The sequence below is a fragment of the Astyanax mexicanus genome, chromosome 15, assembly GCF_023375975.1.
Source record: "Astyanax mexicanus isolate ESR-SI-001 chromosome 15, AstMex3_surface, whole genome shotgun sequence".
Taxonomy (NCBI): Eukaryota; Metazoa; Chordata; class Actinopteri; order Characiformes; family Acestrorhamphidae; genus Astyanax; species Astyanax mexicanus.
The window spans coordinates 44696943-44724312 of record NC_064422.1 but is presented as its reverse complement, the minus strand read 5'-3'; the positions used below and the strand labels follow the sequence as shown (position 1 = coordinate 44724312).

Below are 27370 nucleotides of genomic sequence, written 5' to 3'. Positions count from 1 at the left end.
TTACTTAAAACAATTTAATGTAAATCATGTACAACTTATTTAAATGTTTAAATATACTGTAGAAATTGTCTCACACTTATAGACGTATAATAAACGACAAAAACACATAAGACATGAAAATGGCAGAGAAAGTAAAAAAAAATTAAAGCAATTAAAGCAACTTCACTTGGTATCATCCTAACCTGATATCAAGTAAAATAAATAATAATGCGTGGCCACAACTTCTTAAGATGTGGGAACAAGATAATTAAGGGAACGAGACAGGTAAGTCATGGGAATGGCTCATTAAGGCATGGGAACAAGATAATTATGTTGTGGGAACAGTCGTAGGGACAACTTATATGGACTTTTTAAAGCATGGGAAGGAGATAATAAATCATGGAGACGACTTATTAAGGTGTGGGAACAAGATAATTAAGTCGTGGGGACGGCTTATTAAGGCAATAAACGAGATAATTAAGTCATGGGGATGTCTCGTTAAGCCATTGGAACAAGATGATTAAATTGTGGGCGGCTCATTAAGGCATGGGAACAAGATAATTATGTTGTGGGAACAGTCGTAGGGACAACTTATATGGACTTTTTAAAGCATAGGAAGGAGATAATAAATCATGGAGACGACTTATTAAGTTGTGGGAACAAGATAATTAAGCCATGGGGACGGCTTATTAAGGCATGAAACGAGATAATTAAGTCATGGTGATGGCTCATTAAGCTGTGAGAACAAGATAAATAAATTGTGGGTGGCTCATTAAGACATGGGAACAAAATAACTGAGTCATGGGAACAAAATAATTAAGCCGTGGGGACAACTTATACGGACTTATTAAAGCATGGAAAGGAGATGATTTTATCATGGGGGCGGCTTTTTAAGACGTAGAATCGAGATAATTAAGCCATGGGGATGACTTATATGGCCAGGACTTATTAAAGTGTGGGAACGTGATAAGTTGTGGGGACAGAACCGAGCAGTATGAACCCAGCAGTACGTCTGCAGTATAGAATTATTATTATTATTATTATTATTATTATTATTATTATTAATATTGTGGTAAATAAAATTTTTTCGTAATTCTGAAACTTTGCACGTATGCAGTTTCTCAGCTGGTACATGCTGTTCTTGCCTTTATTGGAATACAAATCTATAACTAATTAAACAGTAAAAATACCAGAATTTATAGGTATGTATCATGTAGTTCAGTCAGAGCCGGTATCGGTACTCAGTACTGGCAGATACTCCAATATCTGGTATCGGTGGTATTTGTCCAGTTTTCAATCCATAAAACAAATGTTTCTTAAAGGAGAACTCTGGTGTGAAATGGATTTTGGGTGTATTTATTAAAACCTGATAAAAAGTTATTATCTTGTTGAATAGTTATCCTGCGCTCTCCTCTGCTCTCCTGCAGCTTTCTGAGATCCACAGTAACTTTGTCTACTTTGCCCAAACAAGCTTTAGAATGGGTTTCAATGGGGCATATTTTGCCCCTGCAGATAAATCTCTTTTTACACCGTTATTCAGCTCAAAGTAGCTCTACACCTCATTGGTAGAATCTGGAGAGTCCTGACATTTAAAACGAGGCATTTTAAAACTTTAAAACTGCACAAGAAGTTTATTAAAAGCCACTGTTTACAAACCGTAGCGTAGGTTATGCTCTGGGCTCCACCATCTTAAATTGAATTCATAATAAGTCAACAGTCGAGCATGAGAACGAATAGTAAAAAAATGTTTTAGCAATATTTATGTGTTTATATAATTTGTAATATATAATTATATAATTCTAATATCGACAGTAACCAGATATTTTCAGCAACAGCTGGAATTCATGCATTTCCAAGGAATTAATTTTGCTTCATCTGCTCAACTCAAACTAAAGAAATCTATTCATTCTCGTGCACGACGGTTGACTTATTGTGACCTAAATTCAAGATGGCGGCGCCCAGAGATTTACCTACGTTATGGGATTTAAACATCGTTTTTTAATAAGCTTCTTGTTTAAGTTATTAACACCTCGTTTTAAACGTCAGGGCTCTCCAGATTCTACCAATAAAGAGTGGAGCTACTTTGAGCTGAATATCGGTGTAAAAAAAGGTGGAATTTTTCTGCAGGCGCAAAATATGCCCCATCTCACTCATTCAACTCTAAAGCCTGTTTGGGCAAAGCGCACAAAATACTGGATCTCAGAAAGCTGCAGGAGAGCGGAGGAGAGCTATGCAACACAGGTAAGCAGTTTTTATCATGTTTTAATAAACACACCAAAAGTCTATTTCACACCAGAGTTCTCCTTTAAGGTAAAAGACTATCTGTATTTATGCCACGGCATCGAGCGTCTGCTGAGGGTCGACTGAGTTCATCAACAGAAAGAGTCTTTTTGACAGCTCTGGACCAACCCTGCGGGTCGTTGATGTCACGCCTTCCCCACGGCGAATCAAAACATCTGACAGCAGTGTGACTTTCTCCCGCTCTGATTTGCACTGACGATAAGCCTGTGAACACAAAACAAACACCTACTGGAAAAGATCTCAAAATATTTATATATATATATATATTTATATATATATATATATATATATATATATATATATATATATATATATATATATATATATATATATATATATACTATGGCAAGCCAAACAGGAAATATATAATAAAAGCCGATATATATATAATGAAAGCGATATATATGTAATGAAAGCGATATATATATAATGAACTCTGATATATATATATAATGAAAGTGATATATATATAATGAAAGTGATATATATATAATGAAAGTGATATATATATATATATATATATATATATATATATATATATATATATATATATATATAATGAACTCTGATATATATATAATGAACTCTGATATATATATATATAATGAAAGTGATATATATATATATAATGAACTCTGATATATATATATAATGAAAGCTGATATATATATAATAAAAGCTGATATATATATAATGGAAGCTGTTAAGACCCTTTAAGAGGTAAACGGGTGGTCCGCACAGTCAGCCTGAGAGACTGAAGGTGGCGTTGTGGTTCAGCCGGCCGCAGCTCCTCGCGCAGGGGAGGCCGACCACCGGCAGGCAGCGCGGCTCATTCTTTCCACGGAGGAGCAGCGCGACCGGCCTCGGACTGGCTTTAAAGTGTCAGGGGGCGAAGGTGGCAAAAAAGCACCGGCCCGCGAGCTGCTTTCCCCGAGCCGGGGATGGTCTACCAGCGTTCATTATATATATATCAGCTTTCATTATATATATATATCAGCTTTCATTATATATATATCAGCTTTCATTATATATATATATATATATATATATATATATATATATATATATATATATATATATATATATATATCAGCTTTCATTATATATATATATCAGCTTTCATTATATATATATCAGCTTTCATTATATATATATCAGCTTTCATTATATATATATCAGCTTTCATTATATATATATATATATCACTTTCATTATATATATATCACTTTCATTATATATATATCAGAGTTCATTATATATATATATATATCAGAGTTTATTATATATATATCGCTTTCATTATATATATATCACTTTCATTATATATATATCAGAGTTTATTATATATATATATATCAGAGTTTATTATATATATCAGCGTTCATTACATATATATCAGCTTTCATTATATATATATATATATATATATATATATATATATATATATATATATATATATATATCAGAGTTTATTATATATATATCTATCAGAGTTCATTATATATATATATATATCAGCTTTCATTATATATATATATCAGTGTTATCCTTACTTCCTTTTCCTGATGATTTAATTTCCTGTTCCTATTTTTCCCCCCAAGCAAGCTGCTGCTGTTAAAAAAACGTATGGAGTGTTATTTGTAACAATATCATATAAATAAATGAATAAAGAAATAATTGCTTAAAATGTTAAATAAATATGTAAAATGAGATTTAATTAATTAAAAAATAATTAATAATTAGTTTCCCAAATCCCTATATTTCCCTATATATGTATATGGAATAAATAATTAATAATTAGTTTCCCAAATCCCTATATTTCCCTATATATATATATATATATATATATATATATATATATATATATATATATACAGTGAGTCCAAGAAGTATTTGATCCCTTGCTGATTTTCTTTGTTTGCCCACTAATAAAGACACTATTCTTCTGCACTTTTAATGGTAGATATATTCTAACATGGAGAGACAGAATATCAAGACAAAAATCCAGAATATAATTTTAAAGAATATATTTTAATTAATTTGTATTTCAATGAGGAAAATAAGTATTTGATCCCTCTTGCCAAACACACTCAATACTTAGTGGCAAAGCCTTTGTTTGCAAGCACAGCGGTGAGATGTTTGTTGTAGTTAACCACAAGTTTAGCACACACACCAGGGGGAATTTTGGCCCACTCATCTTTGCAGATCCTCTCTAAATCATGAAGGTTGGTGGGCTGTCACTTGGCAACTCTGACCTTCAGCTCCCTCCATAGATTTTCGATCGGATTGAGGTCTGGCGACTGGCTGGGCCACTCCATGACCTTAATGTGATTTTTCTTGAGCCAATCCTGTGTTGCCTTTGCTGTATGTTTAGGGTCGTTATCATGTTGGAAGACCCAACCACGGCCCATTTTCAGATCCCTGGCAGAGGGGAGGAGGTTGTCCCTCAGGATTGCGCGGTACATGGCTCCATCCATCTTCCCAGCGATGCGGTGAAGTAGCCCTGTACCCTTGGCAGAGAAACACCCCCAAAACATTATGCTTCCACCTCCATGCTTGACGGTGGGCACAGTGTTCTTGGGGTCATAGGCAGCATTTTTCTTCCTCCACACATGGCGGGTGGAGTTGAGGCCAAAAAGTTAAATTTTGGTCTCGTCTGACCACAAAACCTTCTCCCAATAACTTGGTTCATCTTTCAAATGATCATTGGCATACTTGAGGCGCACCTCCACAAGTGCTCTCTTCAGCAGGGGTACCTTTCGGGCACTGCAGTATGTGAATCAAGTGTTGCCAATTGTTTCCTTGCAAACTGTGGTCCCAGCTGCCTTCAGGTCATTTGCTAACTCCTGCCGAGTGGTTGCAGGACGATTTCTGACCGTTCTCAGCATCATTGCCACCCCACGAGGCGAAATCTTCTTTGGAGCACCGGGCCGAGGTCTGTTGATTGTCATGTTATACTCTTTAAACTTTCTGATAATTGCACCAATAGTTGTTACTTTCACATCCAACACCTTACTAATCTTTTTGTAGCCCATTCCAGCTTTGTGAAGGTCAACAATTCTGACTCTGAGGTCCTGTGACAGCTCTTTGGTTTTACCCATGTTGGAGACTTGAAATCTGTGTGATCTGTCTGATTCTGTGGACAGGTGTTTTTCACACAAGTGATTAGTGAGAACAGGTGGCTTCAGGTCAGGTAACAAGTTGATTGGGAGTGTCTAACTGGTCTGTAAAAGCCAGAACTGCTAATGAATACTAAGGGATCAAATACTTATTTCACTCCATGAAATACAAATCAATTAATATATATTCCTTAGATTTATTTTCTGGATTTTCTTTTTAATATTCTGTCTCTCCATGTAAGAATACATCTACCATTAAAAGTATAGAATGATCATGTCTTTATTAGTGGGCCAACGAAGAAAATCAGCAAGGGATCAAATACTTCTTGGACTCACTGTATATATATATATATACGGAAAAAATAATTAATAATTAGTTTCCCAAATCCCTATATTTCCCTATATATATATATATATATATATATATATATATATATATATATATATATACGGAAAAAATAATTAATAATTAGTTTCCCAAATTTGGGAAACTAATTATTAATTATTTTTTAATTAATTAAATCTCATTTTACATATTTATTAAATCTCATTTATTAAATCTCATTTTACATATTTATTTAACTTTTTAAGCAATTATTTCTTTATTCATTTATTTATATGATATTGTTACAAATAACACTCCATACGTTTTTTTAACAGCAGCAGCTTGCTTGGGGGGAAAAATAGGAACAGGAAATTAAATCATCAGGAAAAGGAAGTAAGGACTGATATATATATATAATGAACTCTGATATATACATAATGAAAGCTGATATATATATAATGAATGCTGATATATATATATATATATAATGAAAGCTGATATATATATATATATATAATGAAAGCTGATATATATATAATGAAAGCTGATATATATATATAATGAACGCTGGTAGACCATCCCCGGCTCGGGGAAAGCAGCTCGCGGGCCGGAGCTTTTTTGCCACCTTCGCCCCCTGACACTTTAAAGCCAGTCCGAGGCCGGTCGCGCTGCTCCTCCGTGGAAAGAATGAGCCGCGCTGCCTGCCGGTGGTCGGCCTCCCCTACGCGAGGAGCTGCGGCCGGCTGAACCACAACGCCACCTTCAGTCTCTCAGGCTGACTGTGCGGACCACCCGTTTACCTCTTAAAGGGTCTTAACAGCTTTCATTATATATATATATATATATATATATATATATATATATATATATATATATATATATATATATATATATATATATATATATATATATATCAGCTTTTATTATATATATATATCAGCTTTCATTATATATATATATATATATATATCAGAGTTCATTATATATATATCACTTTCATTATATATATATATATCAGCTTTTATTATATATATATCAGCTTTCATTATATATATATATATATATCAGAGTTCATTATATATATATCGCTTTCATTATATATATATATATATATATATATATATATCAGCTTTTATTATATATATATCAGAGTTCATTATATATATATATCAGCTTTTATTATATATTTCCTGTTTGGCTTGCCATAATATACGTATATATATGTATATATATATATATATATATATATATATATATATATATATATATATATATATATATATATATATATATATATATACATATATATATATATATATATACATACATACATACATATACACAGTGGCGTAAAAAAGTATTTTCCCCCTACAGATTTCTGCTGTTTTTGTTTTTTTGTCATACATTAGGAGGAATTTATTGTTTATTCATTTATTTGTTTAATTATACATAACATATATATATATATATATATATACATTATATAAGAGAAGAGGAGAAGAAAAAAAACAAGAAAACAAACAAACAAAAAAAGAAAAATTAAGAAAGAAAGAGACACATTATATACATGCACACTATCAACAGATTTCTGTTGTTTACTCTTTTTTGCTTTATATATATACACTGCTCAAAAAAATAAAGGGAACACTCAAATAACACAATATAACTCCAAGTAAATCAAACTTCTGTGAAATTAAACTGTCCACTTAGGAAGCAACACTGATTGACAATCAATTTCACCTGCTGTTGTGCAAATGGAATAGACAACAGGTGGAAATTATTGGCAATTAGCAAGACACACTCAATAAAGGAGTGGTTCTGCAAGTGGGGACCACAGACCACTTCTCAGAACCTATGCTGTCTGGCTGATGTTTTGGTCAGTTTTGAATGTTGGTGGTGCTTTCACACTCGTGGTAGCATGAGACGGACTCTACAACCCACACAAGTGGCTCAGGTAGTGCAGCTCATCCAGGATGGCACATCAATGCGAGCTGTGGCAAGAAGGTTTGCTGTGTCTGTCAGCGTAGTGTCCAGAGGCTGGAGGCGCTACCAGGAGACAGGCCAGTACACCAGGAGACGTGGAGGAGGCCGTAGGAGGGCAACAACCCAGCAGCAGGACCGCTACCTCCGCCTTTGTGCAAGAAGGAACAGGAGGAGCACTGCCAGAGCCCTGCAAAATGACCTCCAGCAGGCCACAAATGTGCATGTGTCTGCACAAACGGTTAGAAACAGACTCCATGAGGATGGTATGAGGGCCCGACGTCCACAGATGGGGGTTGTGCTCACAGCCCAACACCGTGCAGGACGCTTGGCATTTGCCAGAGAACACCAGGATTGGCAAATTCGCCACTGGCGCCTTGTGCTCTTCACAGATGAAAGCAGGTTCACACTGAGCACATGACAGACGTGACAGAGTCTGGAGACGCCGTGGAGAGCGGTCTGCTGCCTGCAACATCCTTCAGCATGACCGGTTTGGCAGTGGGTCAGTAATGGTGTGGGGTGGCATTTCTTTGGAGGGCCGCACAGCCCTCCATGTGCTCACCAGAGGTAGCCTGACTGCCATTAGGTACCGAGATGAGATCCTCAGACCCCTTGTGAGACCATATGCTGGTGCGGTTGGCCCTGGGTTCCTCCTAATGCAGGACAATGCTAGACCTCATGTGGCTGGAGTGTGTCAGCAGTTCCTGCAAGATGAAGGCATTGAAGCTATGGACTGGCCCGCCCGTTCCCCAGACCTGAATCCGATTGAGCACATCTGGGACATCATGTCTCGCTCCATCCACCAACGTCACGTTGCACCACAGACTGTCCAGGAGTTGGCGGATGCTTTAGTCCAGGTCTGGGAGGAGATCCCTCAGGAGACCATCCGCCACCTCATCAGGAGCATGCCCAGGCGTTGTAGGGAGGTCATACAGGCACGTGGAGGCCACACACAATACTGAGCCTCATTTTGACTTGTTTTAAGGACATTACATTAAAGTTGGATCAGCCTGTAGTGTGTTTTTTCACTTTAATTTTGTGTGTGGCTCCAAATCCAGGCCTCCATTGGTTAATAAATTTGATTTCCATTGATGATTTTTGTGTGATTTTGTTGTCAGCACATTCAACTTTGTATAGAACAAAGTATTTAATGAGAATATTTCATTCATTCAGATCTAGGATGTGTTATTTGTGTGTTCCCTTTATTTTTTTGAGCAGTGTATATACATTTATACGGTCATGAAAAACCTGAAAAAGTCATGGAACTTGAAAAAACAAATTTCCAGGTCTGGATAAGTTTTGGAAAAATATAAAAATACCCAGAAAGTTTTGGAAAAGTCCTGGAAATTTAGTGTACAAATCTCTGTTTCAGTTTATCGATGGAGAAAATCTATTTTGAGCTACAAATACATCAGCTCAGAGTTAATTCAGTAATTTAGCCTCATTTAGCCACATTTTATTATTAAAGATTAATTTTAGACCTACTGTAATTAATTTCAGTACTAGTTTTAGTTGATTGTTTTTAATGATCCATGTCTGCACCGTTTTAAAAATCGTATGGTCATAAAATTTAATATATATAGCTAAACAGAAAACAGAATCATGATCTTATGTGTGATTTTAACTAATGATTTTGCTAAGATTTATCTTGTGTTGGATTATTATTGTGATTTACTGAATGTTTGAATGAAATGTGTCTAAATTGGGTCTGAATCAGCGTTTCTGGTGGGTTCTGTGTGTCTAGAAAGAGATATAGATAGTCTGTTACTAGATTTTTCCAGTGATTAATGTTTTTTTTGTTTTCCAGTTCATGAGGATGATTTTCTTTTTTGTCATACTGATATAATGATATATATTTTTCAGATTATAAAACAAACTTTGATAGCAGACAAAGGTAACCTGAGTAAATATAAAAATCACTTTTTAAATGATTACTTTATTTATTAAAATAAAAAAAATATCCAGTCCAATCTAGAACGGTTTAAAAAAAAGTATTTGCCTGTAAACCTAAAAACTGGTAACAAGTCTTTCACATCTCTGTGGAGGAATTTAGCTCCATTCTTCTTTACAGAATTGTTTTAATTCAGACACATTGGAGAAGTCCTGTTTAAGATCATCCACAGCACCTCAATCATCCAGACTCTAACTAGACCCTTGAAAACCTTAATTTAGTTTTAATCCATTCAGAGGTGAATTTATTTGTGTGCTTTGGGTCATTGTCCTGCTGCAGAACCCAAGCACCAGGTGCTGCATCCTTTCACGGTACCACAGTGCTGGAGTTCACTGAGCTCCTGAGAGCCTGAGACCCATTCTTTCACTAATGTTTGTAGAAGCAATCCCAGCATGCCGAGCTGCTGGTTTCATTATAAACCAGTGGACACGGAAGAGATTCAGAAACAGAGTTCTCCAAACAATCACTGATTGATGGAAACTTCACACTAGACCTCGAGCAGCTTGGAAGATGGATGATCACAAGCCATCAAACCAAACTGAACTGCTTGAATTTTTGCACCAGGAGTAAAGCAGCATAAAGTTATCCAAAAGCAGTGTGTAAGACTGGTGGAGGAGAACATGATGCCAAGATGCATGAAAAAAACTGTCCTTAAAAAACAGGGTTATTCCACCAAATATTGATTATTTCTGAACTCTTAAAACTTTATGAATATGAACTTGTTTTCTTTGCATTATTTGAGGTCTGAAAGCTCTGCATCTTTTTTAGTTATTTCAGTCATTTCTCATTTTCTGTAAATAAATGCTCTAAATGAGAATATTTTTATTTGGAATTTGGGAGAAATGTTGTCTGTAGTTTATAGAATAAAACAACAATGTTCATTTTACTCAAACATAAACCTATAAATAGCTAAATCAGAGAAACAGATTCAGAAACTGAAGTGCTCTCTTCATTTGTTTCCAGAGCTGCATTTTTATTTAACGTTATTTATTTTATGTAACATTATATGAAAAAAGATAAGTCAGTCAGTAAAAAAAATAAAAATAATAATAAATAAATAAATATAGAGTATGGTATGGAATTGTGGTGCAATAACCACAATTATGGATTGTTGCCATTGTTGTTTAAGAGCAACACTACTACGCCATACGGGGTTAAAGAGGAAGATAAAATATTAAGATTAGATTAAGGCAATTTAATTGAATTTAATCAGTGGTGAAAAAAAACTTACAAAATAAAAAACTAAAAGGTTTTCTTTTTAGTATTCAGCTAAATGTTTCATTTCAGTGCATCTCTGCTACACAAGAGTTAGGATGTGCACTTAGGTTACTTTACCCGAGTGAGAAAAGCTAGAAAAGCTATTTATTGTCTTCAAATGAACTGGAGTTTTTTCAGGGACCATATCCTCTGTCTGGCAGCAGCTGATGCATTATAGAGGAGCGGTGCAGAGTGAGGACGTGTGCTGCTTTTGTAAAAGAAAGCGTAGAGAGCATGTTCACCTGGATAAGGAGCTGAGGAGACGGGTACGCGTTCAGCACGGCGCTGGCCATGTCGGGGCTGACCCGGTTCAGCTGCTGGATCTGCCTCTTCCAAACCTGCAGGAGGCCTTTTCCTGTCCGGTCCACCTTCTGACCACCCGCCCACTCGCTCTCCAAGCAGAAACCGAAGCCTGTCTTATCACGCTCTCGCCTGGAACACACACACACACACACAGAGTGAGTACTGACCCAGCCTGACCTCTCCGCTCAGCTACACCGTCCATAACTCTGAGCAAAAGAGACGGAGAAGAGAGAAGACAGCTGCCGCCCACTCACTTGAATGGTGCTTCAGCGACTGCCTTGGTTGACATAGTAACGTAATCAGTGAAGTCCTTCCAGGTGGAGTGAAAGTGGACCTGGACGCCGGCGTGAAGCTGCAGGTCAACCAATGCCTGACGGGAAAAAGGCAGGAAACGTGGATGATGATACAGTACAGTATATATGAGAATAAACTGACCTCTGTAAATGAAAAGCACTGTACAATAATTATGATAATTAAGGGTGGGGTTTTAGGGGTGGGCGATATGGCTCTAAAATAATATCACGATATTTCAGGGTATTTTTGCGATATCGATATACTTGGCGATATAGGAAAACTAAAATAATTCATTCATTTCAGGAATATAGTATAATAGTATAACAGTATAATCATAATGTGGCAAAATAAATAATATAGCATAAAATAATATAATGCAGCAAAAAATATTGCAGAATATTTAGACAGTGAGAGAGAGGGTGAGACAGCGCGAGAGAGGGAGAGAGAGGGAGGGATAGAAGGAGAGAGGGAGAGACAGTGCAAGATAGGGAGAGACAGTGCAAGATAGGGAGAGACAGTGAGACAGGGAGAGACAGTGCGAGAGCGGGAAAGAGAGAGGGGGAGAAACAGAGCAAGATAGGGAGAGACAGTGAGATAGGGAGAGACAGTGAGAGAGGGAGAGACAGCGCGAAAGAGGGAGAGACGGTGAGAGAGAGGGAAAGAGCACAAGAAAGGGAGAGACAGCACGAGAGAGGGAGAGACAGCACGAGAGAGGGAGAGACAGCACGAGAGAGGGAGAGACAGCACGAGAGAGGGAGAGACAGCACGAGTGAGCGAGAGAGAGGAAGAGACAAAGGGAGAAACAGCGTAAGTGGAGGACAGACAGGAAGAGAGAGGGAGAGACAGCTCGAGAGAGGGCGAGACAGAGCCAAAGAGAGGAAGAGACAGTGAAAGAGAGGGAAAGAAAGTGCAAAAAGAAAGGGAGAAACAGTGCAACAGAGGAGGAGAAAAAGAGACAGCATGAGAAGGAGAGACAGCGTGAGAAGAAAAGATAGCACAAGACAGAGACAAAGAAAGGAAGAGACAGAACGAGTGAGCGAGAGAGAGGAAGAGACAAAGGAAGAAACAGCGTAAGTGGGGGACAGACAGCGAGAGAGAGGGAGAGACAGCTAGCGGTTTGTCCCACGTAGCTTGTTTTAAATCGATAAACACGCAGACTACAGTCTGATATACTCACCTCTGAATGGCGAAAGAGCTAGTGCTGTGATTAGCGGCTAATGCTAATGCTGCTGCACCCAGCCTTATTGCTGGAGAAACTTCACTGAAAACCCACCCTTTTTTTACACTGTACTTCAGATTTACTGCTTCTTAATACCTGACTGGTAGAATTAGGGGTGTGCCATATAATATCGTACGTGATAATATCGCCAACATTTTTGAATATCGTGAACGATATTATACCCTGAAATATGGTGCCATAACACTCTCCCCTAATTATCACATCAGGGTACTACTTTTTTGCTGTTTTAAGCAAAAGAAAAAATTCACACATTTCTCATTTCCCATTATATATCTAGTAGAGACAGATTATATCTGTCCAGTATCATTTATTTTACTTTAATCCTGGATATATGGAGATATTTGGAGTGAAATATTAGTAACATGACATTCTGGATTATTTACTTCTGTTAGAAATCTGCAAACATTCTTGTATTTTTTTTTTATATCTCAGTTAGGGGTGTGCTGTATCATATCATATACAATAATAAAATGTGAGTTTTGTTTTGTTGCAGTAGTGTATTTTTAATTTTTTTGTCATATCACCAAGAGTATCGTTAACGATAATACCATGAAATATCGTGATATTATTTTAGGGCCTTATCGCCCACCCCTAGGTAGAATTCATACATAAGGAGTTATAAGGTGCACCTTGTAGTCCGAAAAAAAGAAACTATAATACAAAACTTCATTGTTACAGCACAATGATGTTTTCTGTAGTGAAATATGCAGCAGGTTGGTGTTGAGTTGAACAGAAATGCTAATGCAGAAGGTTAACCTGCCTCCTCCACGTCTACTCGAGACACATCTGGATGCTCCTCAGCCTCTTTCCTCTTCCTCTTCTTCACACCGCCGCCGCCGCCGTCGCCCAGAACCGCCTCGCGGAACTTCTGACGACTCCTGGCGTTCTGACTCCTGCAAATGAACGGATACAGCAGGACTAAGCAGAGGTGTTTCTGTGAGAGCGAGGAGCGTCAGGCTTCAGTTCTCTGCTGTGTGAAGTAAATCAGCCTGTTTCTCTTTAGAGCAATGTGACTTCAGTCTGTTCTCCAACGGCCTTTAAAGCCATTACTGTTCACTCAGTGTAAAATAGCAGTTTTTAACTCAACATTTCACAAGACCCGCGCCTGCAAACATATCTCGGGTGCTCCGGCAAATATATGAATGCACTGTGGCCTATTAAAGGTGCACACAATAAAGCAGGGTTTTACGATACATTTACTCTTTTAACTTTTTCTTTTAATGTCTTTAAAATTAAGGGCATGACTATATCGTTACAGGGCAATGAGGACCCAGGGTATCTGCATGTTTGGGGAAATTAAATTTAATGCAATAATTTTATTACAACTCAAAGGCAAAATTAAGACAACTTAAAATGATGAAATAATAACAAAAAAACTCACCAATATTAAAAAAGAAATATGATGAGACAACTACTTCACTACTATACTTAAGTAGGAAAATGCTGTATCTGTATCTACTGGAGTATTATTTTTACTTCACTGCTGTACTAAAAAGTACTAAAATGCTGTATCATTTTGTACTCTACTGGAGTATTATTGTTACTTTATTGCTGTACTGAAATACTAAAATGCCGTATTTTTATTTACTGGAGTATTATTTTTACTTCACTACTACTGTACTTAAGTACTTTAATGCTGTATTATTCTGTATCTACTGGAGTACTATTTGTACTTTACTACCGTACTTAAGTACTACAATGCTGTATCATTCTGTACTCTAGTGGAGTATTATTTTTACTACATTACTGTACTTAAGTACTAAAATGCTGTATCTGTATCTACTGGAGTATTATTGTTACCTCACTACTCTACTTAAAGGTCTAATTCCATTGTTTCTTTATTCATTATAAAATGTCTAGTTGTGTCTCTAGTATGAATGAATGCAATGTGAGCTGTTTTTTGTGAAAAAAAAAAAAAAGTGCTCTGGTGATCCGGAATAACACTGCTTTAGTCCGGTGGAGGAGTGGACGGGGAGAAACGATAGGATTTCGGCTCTTGCTTATGAATATTCATACATGCAAACATATCGCTTCTGATGGCTAACAGCACTGCGACACCAGGAGGCAGCGAGATGAACAACAGTTACAAATGTTTTAAAATAAAGACATTTGTACACTAATAACAGTCTTTGCAGTGTCATATGCTACTTTACAACATGTGCAATAATGCCCTGCTAAGTGCAGTTCAGCCACTGAACTAGTCTTAGAGTCTCTCAGAGTAAAACGCAAAATCCACTGGAGATCCTATTTAAACCTGTAGTTACTTACACACAGAGGTGGGTAGTCCAGGTCCAGAAACTAGTGTGAACAGAACTGTTCTAAACATCTAAACACCTACCTGTCTCAATTGTACTTGGCTGGTGGTGTTTTTCCTCCATAGACTAATTCTAACCATTTGTTTCTTAGCTCTGAATTACTGGGTAAAGTATATAAACACTGATGTGTTATTCGCACAAATAACACAGGAATGAACTGCATGCTGTTCCTAGCGCTGTTAGTTATCTCCTATCTGACGAGACGGCGTCGCCACCCGGCTTCAGCTTTGCTCTGTCTGTGGGCGGTCCCGAGCCGAGGTGGTCGGGGCCATGAATACTAATTCACGGGTTGATGTAGACACTGTGTGTTTCCTGATCAACTCGTTTTTTTCGGAATATTTTCTTTTTTACTAGCTGCTGCAGACAATGAGGAAGAGGTTGAGGAAGAGTTTCAGAGACCTACTGTATTTCACATAGAACAAGAAAAAGAGGATTTTAGCAGAAGGACACTTTTAAGTACTAAACTTACTTATAATATTTCTCTATGTCAATCACGGCCAGACTGAGGGTCCTTCCCGGGTTTCTGGCCATGAGACGAAGAGTCCAGGAGGTCAGGGATATGCCGCAGGCCGCCGATCCTCCACCCCTCTGCTCCTGAATAAGATCAGATACAGCTTTACGGAGCTCAGAAACAGGAACTTTTGTGAGGGGAGGTTAAATATTATCAGGAGCTAATAGATCATCTGAAGATAATACGAAAGCATAATTACATTCATTAATTTAAATAGCTCAATTAAATCTTCACAGGTCAAAACTACGATTTTAGGCTGGCCTTTTGCCTTCAGAATCATCTGCTAATTTCATTAGACCTTCCGAAGCATGCGTGAAAAAAGACACGGACGAGTCAATGGCCTAATTAGCATATTAATGTTTGGCTGCATAATTCTATTCTATGTGCTTTTAGCTACAGTACATCAGCAGCGAGCTGGAATTCACTACAGAAATCATTAAAGCTCAGCTCGCTGGGATCACTGATTCATTTTCAACTTTTAGTTTCTCATCACCATCAGAAAGCATGTGACTGCTTTAAATTACTTTTTTATTAGTTTATGTTTTTTTCTTATTTAAATTAATTATTTATTTTTGTTTATTTATTATTACTTTTATTTTTATTTATTTATTTTTATTTTATTTTATTTTAAATGTTTTACAATTTCATTCTTGTTCCTAGTTCTATTATTCATTGAATCACTTCTTATCATTTTTAACATTTTACTTTACTTTTACTATTATCTATTTACTTATTTTATATTTTATACATTTTTACTTTTTGTATGTCATTTTTTATTTTTATTTTTTATTTTTTTTATTTTTATTTTTAATTTATTTTTGTTTATTTATTATTACTTTTATTTATTTATTTTTATTTTATTTTAATGTTTTATATTTTGCTTTTTTGTTCCTAGTTCTATTATTCATTTAATCACTTCTTATCATTTTTAACATTTTACTTTAATTTTACTATTATCTATTTACCAATTTTATATTTTATACATTTTTTACTTTTTATGTGTCAAATTTGTTTTTTTTAAGTATATTAGAATTTTCTGTTTTACATATATATTTTTATTAAATGTTGATTTAAAATGAATACTTCATTTATTTACTTATTTATTTTATTATTATTTATTACTATTTTATTTCTTATTATTTCTAAATTATTATTAAATGTGTTCAATCCCTTTGATGTTATAAATGCTCGGCAACATAGTAAATGAGGGTCACCTTCTTCAATGTTTTTCCCGAGTGAAAATAAAGGTTGATTGATTGACTGATTGATCTGCCTTATAATAATAATAATAATAATAATAATAATGAGTCAGTCTACGCTCCCTGTAGAATACAGTATCAGCAGAAAAAATCAGCACAGTGTTTGTCTCTGCTCACCTGTGTGTAGCTGTGAATCATGGTGATGAAGTCTTCCACTGGTACCTGAATCACTGTATGGGACTCTGGGATGGACACCAGTTCACCAGTCTGTAATCAAGAGTGCAGAATTCATGAGATTTTACATTTTCACTGAAATCCTATCTATCTATATTTTACTGAATTAATTATTATTTTTCAGCTTCTACTCCTACTTACATTTTAAAAATAGCCTTGTTACTCCTATTGCATTTCAGCTTGTTTTAAGTTTACCGTATTTTTTGGACTATAAGGCGCACTTAAAAACTTTTAATTTTCACAAAAATTGGCAGTGCGTCTTATAATACGGTGCGCCTTTTGTATGGATTTTACTCGTCAGGTTGTAAGGAGCAGTAAATACACACTCGGTGCAGCGTTATAGAGAGTTTCAGTGCTATACAGAGTCCAGAGCCGTGCAGCTCCGAGGCTGAGCAGCAATAGCATTAGCTAGATGCTAACCGCTAAGCTAGCTAGCTTATTCACTGAGATCAGTATTATCTAAATTTTACTCGTCAGGTGTAAGGAGCAGTAAACACACACTCCGTGCAGAGCCGTGCAGCTCCGTGGCTGGAGCAGCAATAGCATTAGCTAGATGCTAACCGCTAAGCTAGCTAACTTTTTCACTGTTCAGAGATCAGTATTTTCTAAATTTAGCACTTTTAATACTGCTGGAGCAGTATTATTAGAGTTAGATGCTAATCGCTAAGCGTTCACCGTTCAGAGGTGAGTTATCGGCCTGTAAGTCTGTGCTGCTTTGCCTGGCTAGCATTAGCTAGATGCTAAGCACTAACTCTCTCAGAGGTGAGTTTTATCAGCCTGTAATCTGCTTGTTTACCGTGTTAAAACAAGCTACGGGGGACGAATCGCTAGCTAATATCTCACCGTCTTACCAGAACACGCAGGATTACTCAGTGTAACGCTGTCGTTTAAGTTTGGGTTAACTTTACTAGTTTAGGGGACTAGCTAGCGTGCTAGCGGATAGCTATGCTAACGCTGGTGCAGCAAGCCTTAGTGGACATCTGGAAATCTAAGCTTACTGTAAATAAACTGAAGCACGTTACTCACCCAAATAAACAGTTTTCAGGAGAGGAATCTGTGTAGATTAATATCCAGCACTCGTTTGACTTTGAAAGAGCTAGATTTGTATACTGAGACGCTCCACCGGCAAGACACCCCCCCCCCGCCATGGCGCCACCCCTGTTCACTTTGATATAGGCACCCTTTCTAGTGTCACTTAATGCGCCTTATAATGCGATGCGCCCTATGTATGGAAAAATAGCAGAAAATAGGCGTTCTTTGATGGTGCGTCTTATAATACGGTGCGCCTTATAGTCCGAAAAATACGGTAGTTAATTTTCAATTGTATTTAATTGTATTTATTTTTATATAGATAGTAGAAACACAGAGACAGAAAACAGCACTTATATTTTTCCATCACTGGAACATACTAGTGTATCTCAAAAAATTAAAGTATCATGGAAAAGTTACTTTATTTCAGTAATTCAGTTCAAAATGTGAAACTCATATATTATATAGATGTATTAAACACAGAGTGATCTATTTTAAACATTTATTTCTTTTATTGTTGTAGATTATGGCTTACGGCCAATTAAACTTTTTTGAGATGTCATCTGCTGGTGTTGATCCACTGTGTTTTATTATCAAGTCTAAAGTCAGTGCAGTTTTGTTTTCCCACAAAATCTTACAGCCCTTCATATCTTACAGCTTCCCTCTGCTGAAAACAACTTTTATTTTAACTTTTATGCAGATTTCATTTTCCAGCAGGACTTGGGACACAGCCCACACTGCTAAAAGTACCCACTTGTCATATAATATTCTAATTTTCTGAGATACGATTTTTGGGTTAAATAGATCACTCTGTGTGCAATGCATCTATATACTATATAAGTTTCACATCTTGAACAGATTTGCTGATGTAAAGTAACTTTTTTAATTTTTTTGAGATGCACTAGTTACTCGGGTATGAAAGGATTTAACCCTTCTGTTATGAACATCATTGCTGTTCCTGACTAATGAACATAATACATAATAAGAGGGTTAATTTATTTAGTAGTGAAAAAGTGTCAAAATGAACATGACTTTATCATAGGCATAATCCCTTACCTCTGTACTGTATTTAAAAAAAAGCATATTCTTAATATGATTGGTTACATTTATACATATTTAAGTTACAAGAGACTCAAGAGAAAAAACAGAAACCATAGTCTAAATATGACACCAAATATTGCACTATATAAAGACCTAGAAACGTTTTTTTTATTCATATAGTTTCTATTTTTATAGACTCAATTTGTGAGAAAAACCAGTCTGTTGAGTTTGCATTCTACGACTGTCAATTTTATTTTTTCCAAGTAATTTTTAATTTTTTAAGGTTTCTTTTAAATATTAAAAAATTTCGTCTCATCTCATCTCGTTCTCGTGGACCCAGTGTTGTGCCTCGTCAAGAGACTCAGGAGAAAAAAATAGAAACCAAAGTCTTAATACGACTGGTTGCACTATATAGGATCTCGAATTTATTTATTTTTTTATTCATACTGTTTTTATTTTTTATAGACTCAATTTGTGAGAAAAAACAGTCTGTTGAGTTTGCATTCTATGATTGTCAATTTTTATTTTTTCCAAGTAATTTTTTATTTTTTAAGGTTTCTTTTAAATATTTAAAAATTTCGTCTCGTCTTGTAAACCCAGTAACGTGTCTCGCCTCGTCTCGTCTCATGAGATGAGCGTCTCGTCACAACCCTACTTGTTAGGATTTTTTTTGGTTTTAGACATCTTGGGGATAATTAAACATGCACCGGGGAACATGTTCAAACTGACCTGAGAACATCATTGCTGTTCCTGACAAATGAACATAATACATAATAGGAGGGTTAATTTATTTAGTAGTAAAAAGGTTTAAAATGAATGAAAAATTGTGTTTGGCATTCTGTATGTCAGAACAGAAGTCAGGACTGTGTGTGTGTGTGTGTGTGCGTGTGCTGTCGACTAGCCTGAGGACAGGGCGCACGTCTGAGCCAGGAGACGCTGCGGGGGAGAGGCTGCTTCTCAATGGCGCAGCTGCAGCCCATCGCATGCAGAGACGTCAGGAGAGCGCCACCTCCCTCCAGTTGCAGCAGACCTGCAGGAGGAGACAGATAATCAATACTAATCCATTCAGCAAATACAGGTTAATACTTCACGCCAGCGCCTTTCACAAATCCAACACCAACAAGTACCGAGTCCCTCAGAGCAACAGCGCCACCTACCTCATTACTTTAAGACCTTTTTACTTTAATACCTCTCACAATAAAAAAAATAATAATACTATTACTGTGGCAAAAAAAATCTCAATGACAACTTCATTCAGTCCACCTTAAGGAACATTACCGACTTTCTTTTAGCAAAAAAATATTTCAAATAACTATAAAAAATAAACATAAAAGTGCGCTGTTAATAAAACTCCACAAAAAAGCCTTTTAATTACTTACTACTTTCCCAAAAGCACTGGCAGAATAATTGGCATATTCCCTAGATCTCTACTTGCATTTTTAAAATATTTTAATAATGCAATATAAGTAGGCCTGTCACAATAAATGCAATATCGATTTATCGTACAATAATTGAACATGACCTCAATTATTTTTGATTATCGTGATTAATCGTCTATTGTGCTTATTTGTATGTTTGTTCACACATATAACAGTGAGCAGTATTTTAGCCAGTCATGCTTCAATAACTGTGAGTGAAGAATTAAGTATATAATTCACAAACTAATTATAATAAATGATTTTTCAAATTTTTAAAGTCTTTAAAAAGTGTAGAATTACCTTTTTTATGCTATTCTGTTATCATTACTTACTCTCCTAACACCTCTAACAAACTAACTACTTCTAACCTCATCTCCTTCTTCCTCTTCTCTACTCCTCTATCCCATTATTTCCCTCTGACCTCCTTAAGGCCCTATCTATAGATGCTTTATTTTTAACTTCTATTATTTTTGTACTTAACCTCTTCTATTATTTGCACTTCAATATTGTAAGTCGCTTTGGACAAAAGCGTCTGCCAAATGTAATGTAATGTAATGTAATGTAATGTAATGTAATTATAGTAGTGGCATTTAACAGTCTTAAAATTAAAACTAAAAATATTGTGTATCGCAATAATTTCTGGGACGATATATTGTCCACAAAAAAATCTTATCGTGACAGGCCTAAATATAAGAATAATAAGCAAACAAAAACATGATTATAATTGATGGACATTTTAACTGGCTGGAATGGCACATCATTAAATAAATAAACCACTCACATGCCTTTATACACTATAATTAGCTTTAATTAGGGATGCACAAATTTTTGACTATCTATATATATATATTGCAATATTAAACAATGCAGGGCCCATGACGTCACCAGCCCCGCCCCCACCCCTCTCGCGTCCAGACCAATCAAGAGCTGAGTCAGCGGCGAGTTCTCAAAACCCAAGGAAACTGCAAAACAACAGTAATTGACCCTTTAATCAGGCATTTAAATGGCTTTTTAAAAGGTAAATAAGAGTGTTTGTTTTTCTGGGATTAAAAGCCTGAATTCAGCTGTAACTGGAAATATCTGCGCTGCTAAACATTTACAAGCACGTGCCCAACCCTGTGGATGGAGGCCATGCGGTTACCTCTTGTTTACTCCAGTACAACAACCCTCCCCCCCACGCACTCCCCCTCCACCTCGTGCTTCTCGGGCAGCAGCAGCCTGTCAATCACACAGACACAGAGACAGCGCTGTGCATCTACTTCTTGTGTCAATATAAAGACATTGCAACATGACGCGTTAGATTTAATTAGATTTAAGCATCGCGATGACGATACATTGTGCAGCCTTAGCTTATATTGAATAAAAAGAAGTAGGTATAAATAAGAAGAACAAAAAAATGTTGTGATTATATTTTAGTGATTTGCAGTCAATCTTGTTTTCATTTCACGGTTATTTAAACATGCAATTAATCCCTTGTTTACATTTTTCACATCCCTTACTTTTCCTCAGATATAATTTGATGCATCCCCTCCTAAAATTCCAGACATTTTAAGACATTTTTAGAACTTAAATCAGGGCTGTACGATATATCGTTTAAGCATTGTCATCGTGATGTGCGCATGCGCAATAGTCAGGACTTAAGATGGCAATTATGGTAATTAAGTCAAACATAATGATTTTGCAATGGTTTTGATTCTTGACACAAGAAGTAGATACACAGCAGGCCTGTCTCTGTGTCTGTGTGAGTGACAGACTGCTGCTGCCTAAGAAACACGAGGGGGAGGGGAAATGCAGGAGTAAACACGAGGTAACCGCATGCATGGCCTGCATCCACATGGTTGGGCACGTGCTTGTATATGTGAACACGTGTGGAAAGCTGTGCACCTCAGTTCAGCACAGTTTATCAGCGCAGATATTTCCAGTTACAGCTGAATTCACGCTTTTAATCACAGAAAAACAAACTCTTATTTACCTTTTAAAAAGACATTTAAATGCATGATTAAAGGGCTGATTAAAGGGCTCCTCAGGTTCTGACTCAGCTCTTGATTGGTCCAGACACGAGACAGTAGCGCGCGGGTGGGGGCGGGGCTGGTGACATCATGGTGATGCCCTGCATTGTTTAATATCGCGATATATACCGTCAGAAAAAAAAAGAACATTTGCAATGTAATTTTTTCCAGTATCGTGCAGCACTACCTCGAATATGTCAAATTAAAGGGCATTTTAAGGCATTTTAAGACTATTTAAGGACCCATGTATACTCTGCTACCTGGATCCACGGCCACAGCCATGTGTTTGAGGCACTCCTCGGGTCTCATGGCCTTCACAGCGTCCGCCATCGCCTTCTTCTCTGCTCTCAGCCTCTCTCGCTCCCCCTGCTGCTTCTCTCGCGCCGCTCTCCTCCTCAGGGCGTCCTCCTTGGCCGCCTCCATTTCCGCAGGGGTCCTCTTGCCCTTTCGCGGATTTTCCCCTCCTGACAGAAGGTCTTTAGTAACACATGCTGCGTCATAATTACCGCTCTGATGACTAATGTTACTGGAATATTTTCCCAGATAATCCGCTGCCGGCCCGGTCTCAGGAACACGGTGAGCAGACAGGGCTGGTGACGGCTTAGCCGTTGTTAAGTTTCCGTTATGATTAGCAGCGATATGATTGGCCAATGATGTCTGAGCTTTAGAGACATCGCTCTGTTTCTGCTTTAGTCTCACAGCCAGCGGAATAAAGGCCTCCTCCTCCTCCTCACTCTCACTGCTGCTCACCATATGAACATCACTCTTCATCACAGCTCCAGATCCAGCTACTGCAGGAACGGCACTCTTGGTCCAGGAGTCAGAGTCAGCCTCAGAGCCGTCCACAACCACTAGATCACATTTTGAGCTCTTTGTTTTATCCTGGGCATTTCCACGCTGTGAGAAATTAATAAAAGGAAGCTCCTCCGAGTCGCTGGAGTCCGTATCGCTGAACTGTAAGCATGGTCTGCTGTTGGATCCCATCATTCAATCACCACCGGCTTCCTTCACTCTGTAAAAAGAGGAAATATGCAAGTTTATTCTATATTAAACTATTTAAAATGCAATTTTAAAAAAGCATTTGGAAATATGGGAATAATTTCCCAAAAAGAAGCATAAAAAAGAAAACAATAACTACTAAAACATAAATCGATATATCTTCTGAAAGCCTCTCTTTCTCATGTAACCCAACATTGATCAAAGCTAGAACTAAATATTCACTAAAATTAAACAAATGAACAAAAAAAAACATTAAACAAGAAATGAATTGAGAACCAGCGTTCTAACTGTACAGATCATGCAAAAATAGCATGGTAAAGATCAGATAAGCTTACTTTTATGTATGTATGTATATGTATATATATATATATATATATATATATATATATATATATATATATATATATATATATATATATATATATATATATATACACACACACACACACACACACACATATATATATATATATATATATATATATATATATATATATATATATATATAATTTTTTTTATTATTTAAGACTTTTTTAAGTCTATTTTAAGACTATATTTCTTTTACTATTTTACTTTACAATAAATGGTAAAATACTGAACTTGGCATATCTTAAAATTCAGTATATATAATATACATATATATATATTTGTTGCTTATATATTTTAACTTTTATGTGCTTATTTTTAGTTGCATTCTTATTTAGATCTTAGATATACAAGATATACAAGATACTTTTAAATAAGAATGCAACTAAAAATAAGCACATAAAAGTTAAAATATATAAGCAAAATATATATATATATATGTATATTATATATACTGATAATATATTTCAATATAATAATAATAATAATTATTATTATTATTATTATTATTATTATTATTATTATTATTATTATTATTATTTCATTATTTTCCTTTGACAACCCCTTCCCTATGTATTGGCATGGGATTTTAAAAAAGCAAGACCAATAAAAATATATATTTATTGGACAATACAATTTCATACATGTCAAATAGGAGTGTAATACAATATCGATATTAGAAATAGACTTTTATGCAGCACTGTATTGATTCTCAAAAATTCAATATTGATTTTTAATAAAGGGTTTACCTCCAAAGATTTGCTAAATGTCTTCACATCCTACTATTCTGATTGGATAAACAGTACACTTTTATTTTACTCTGATTTTATGTATTTGATGGTGTTTTAATATTTTTTTTAAATGAACAAATACATTGCACTAATTACAGTACAGAAACATACTAATTCATAACCCCTGTATTGTGATACAAGTCATATAGTCATTTATTTCACTAATACTTTTTGCCCATTTTTATACACTAAAAATATGTTTGATAAATTAACCTTAAATATATTTATATATATATTTATATATATATAATAAATCCTATCAGATATCAGCGTATTAATATAGTACTAAAATAAAGAGAGTAGGTGATATAATGTTGAGTGTTGGCGAGAGGCTGCAGAGCTGCTGATTTACCTCAGTAGACCTGACTGCAGCGAGCAGCGGGAAGGTGAGATGATCCTACATTTACAGCTTTGATGTGAAGCTTTTCTAGGCCAACCTACATAATGTAGAAGATAAAAATGAGGCGCCAAAACCGCATCAATAATGTAGCAGCTGAACTGAGCTCAAACTTTCCTGCTTTATCTCTCTATCAGGAGAAGTATTACTGTTACTGAGACAGAACAACAAAAACAGGGTAAACTGGGTTAGGAGAGATCATTTTCAGAATATTGTGCCTTTTGGAGTCTCATAAAAATTAAGATTTTTATTCTTCATGTCTTCAGACTAAAGAGAAATCAAACTTTTTTTTAGCTTAATCACTTTTTAATTTTTAATAGTGATGCACTGATGTAGGAATTCTGGGTCAATATCCAATATTACATATGTATATTTCTGCTGATATACATGTTTATAGCTTACAGAGAGATTACACACCCCAGTATAACTTTAACATCAAAACTAGTACAATTTTTTTTTTTTTTAACTTAGATTAAATCATTGAATTGTAGTTAGGCCAGCTTTGCTTTGTCCTTTTGCAGCATACAATAAATATAACAACTAGGGGTGACTATTTTTGACTATTTTTTAACTTTGGGGCTAATTATATGACTGACCAAGTTATCAGGTAACAGAGACAATACAATGATGCAGTACATAGGAAAATATATTAACAATAAAACAAGTAAGTCCTAAAAAACAACATTATTATAATTAGTTTTTTTTTATGTCAACTGTGATTAAGACCTTATACATATTCCTGGCAGTAAAACTATAAAAATTGAACAGATTATTTACATTTTTGATGAAAACATGATCAAATACAAAGTAATGTATAAATTCTTAATAAAGACATATTTAACTCTCATAGAATTCCTGATAATAACATCCGGCTTGTGTATATATATATATATATATATATATATATATATATATATATATATATATATATATATATATATATATATATATATATATAGGTATATAATTAGATCATATTCCTCATCAGTAGGAAACACAAATGGAGGGAATGATAAAAATAATTATGACGAATCGACTAATCGAAAAAATTATCGGCAGATTAGTCGACCACTAAAAAAGTGAGTAGTGTGGGAGGGAGGGGCACTGGGTGATGTATGGGTTTAGGGTTGGGGGCAGAACACATCATCCTTGGCTATAGTACAGTTGAACCTGCGAGGGCGCTGGAAAAAAAGTAAATAAAATAAAATAGAAAGGCGTTTTTTAAAGATTAGGAAATGTTTATAAAATGTTAAGCAGAACTGGTATGTTTCAGTACTTCAAATTAACATTTTACAGCTGTTAATAAATAAATGAAAAAATATGGTTTAGTGCATCTTTATAGAAAACTAAAGTGAAAAATGTATTAAAAGTTCTTTAAAGTGACGGATAACATTTCTCTATATGTGTAATAATGTGTTAAATTACAGTAATTGTTGTTTTCAGTAGTAAATGTGTTGATACACAGTGTTTATATGAAATATAAAACTATATAAACTATATACAAGTTATATAAACGATACTACAGCACCATAAACACTTACTGCGGGTGTGGAAGACGGCAGCAGCACTCCTCGCAGCGCTGGGTGTGAAATAAAGGCCTAATAAAGAAGTAAAAAGGTTAAAACTGTGTAAAAATCTGTAGTAAATAATCTCCGCTCTGTTTACCCTCCACTCTTCAATCTCCCGGGCTTCCTCTTCCTCTCCTGCCGCCGGGAAGCAGCTCTACACCGTGTACAGCCCACTGCTACCCCCTGCGGCCACCCAGCAGCTCAGCACTGCACACTGTACTATACTACACTAAATAAAAACTATTAAATAAATCAATATAACTATAAGTTTACTGCACATAAACAAAAAATAATAAATAACAGTATATAAACCTATATTTTTTGTTGAAAAAACAACCAAAAAGTACTCCAAATATATTTAAATATTACATAAGTAACCAAATAAATTGCTCCAAATACACTTAAAATGCTTTTTCAAATGAAAAAGAATAAAATACTTAATATATAATACTTAATAAGAAAATAATAAGAAAATAACTTATTTACTTTATTTTACTGATATACTCTGTACTCACCAAATGTATATTTTATGTTAGAACCTGAATAATGAACATTAAAAAACACTTTTTTTCATTTACAAAACAAAAAGAAAATAATTTACTTATTCAATAGACAGTAATACAGCTAAAATCTAATTGTTTCGCGTTTTAATTTAATATATCTTGTGTATTTGCCAAAATGTATAGTTGTTTGTATATTTGTGTGAAAAAAAAAAATATATATATATATATATATATATATATA

At 35.4% G+C, this 27370-nt stretch overlaps 1 protein-coding gene across 2 annotated transcripts; it reads right to left on the bottom strand.

Annotated features, from left to right (window-relative positions):
• eme1 (essential meiotic structure-specific endonuclease 1) lies at positions 1 to 26806 on the bottom strand. 2 transcript variants are annotated; one of them, XM_049464646.1, is made up of 10 exons: positions 26600 to 26806; positions 25014 to 25098; positions 22766 to 23517; positions 19981 to 20108; positions 16952 to 17041; positions 15534 to 15658; positions 13510 to 13642; positions 11470 to 11585; positions 11155 to 11344; positions 1 to 2484 (listed from the first exon to the last, which is right to left on the bottom strand). In XM_049464646.1, exons 3-10 carry the CDS (start codon positions 23490 to 23492, stop codon positions 2308 to 2310), a joined length of 1686 nt encoding a protein of 561 aa, XP_049320603.1. In that variant the 5' UTR covers positions 23493 to 23517; positions 25014 to 25098; positions 26600 to 26806; the 3' UTR covers positions 1 to 2307. The 2 variants fall into 2 exon arrangements, with proteins under 2 accessions (XP_049320603.1, XP_049320602.1); XM_049464645.1 differs by lacking the exon at positions 25014 to 25098 and having other exon boundaries at positions 26600 to 26805.
• Between the last annotated feature and the right edge of the window lie 564 nt (positions 26807 to 27370).

Bases quoted from the DNA above. Each gene is read 5' to 3' on its own strand.
- eme1 (XM_049464646.1), bottom strand. From the start codon at position 23,492: ATGATGGGATCCAACAGCAGACCATGCTTACAGTTCAGCGATACGGAC. The intron at 20,109-22,765 runs GTAGCAGAGTAT...CTCCTCCTGCAG, and splicing joins GGCTGTGGCCGTGGATCCAG to GTCTGCTGCAACTGGAGGGA. The intron at 15,659-16,951 runs GTGAGCAGAGAC...GATCTTATTCAG, and splicing joins TGATTCACAGCTACACACAG to GAGCAGAGGGGTGGAGGATC.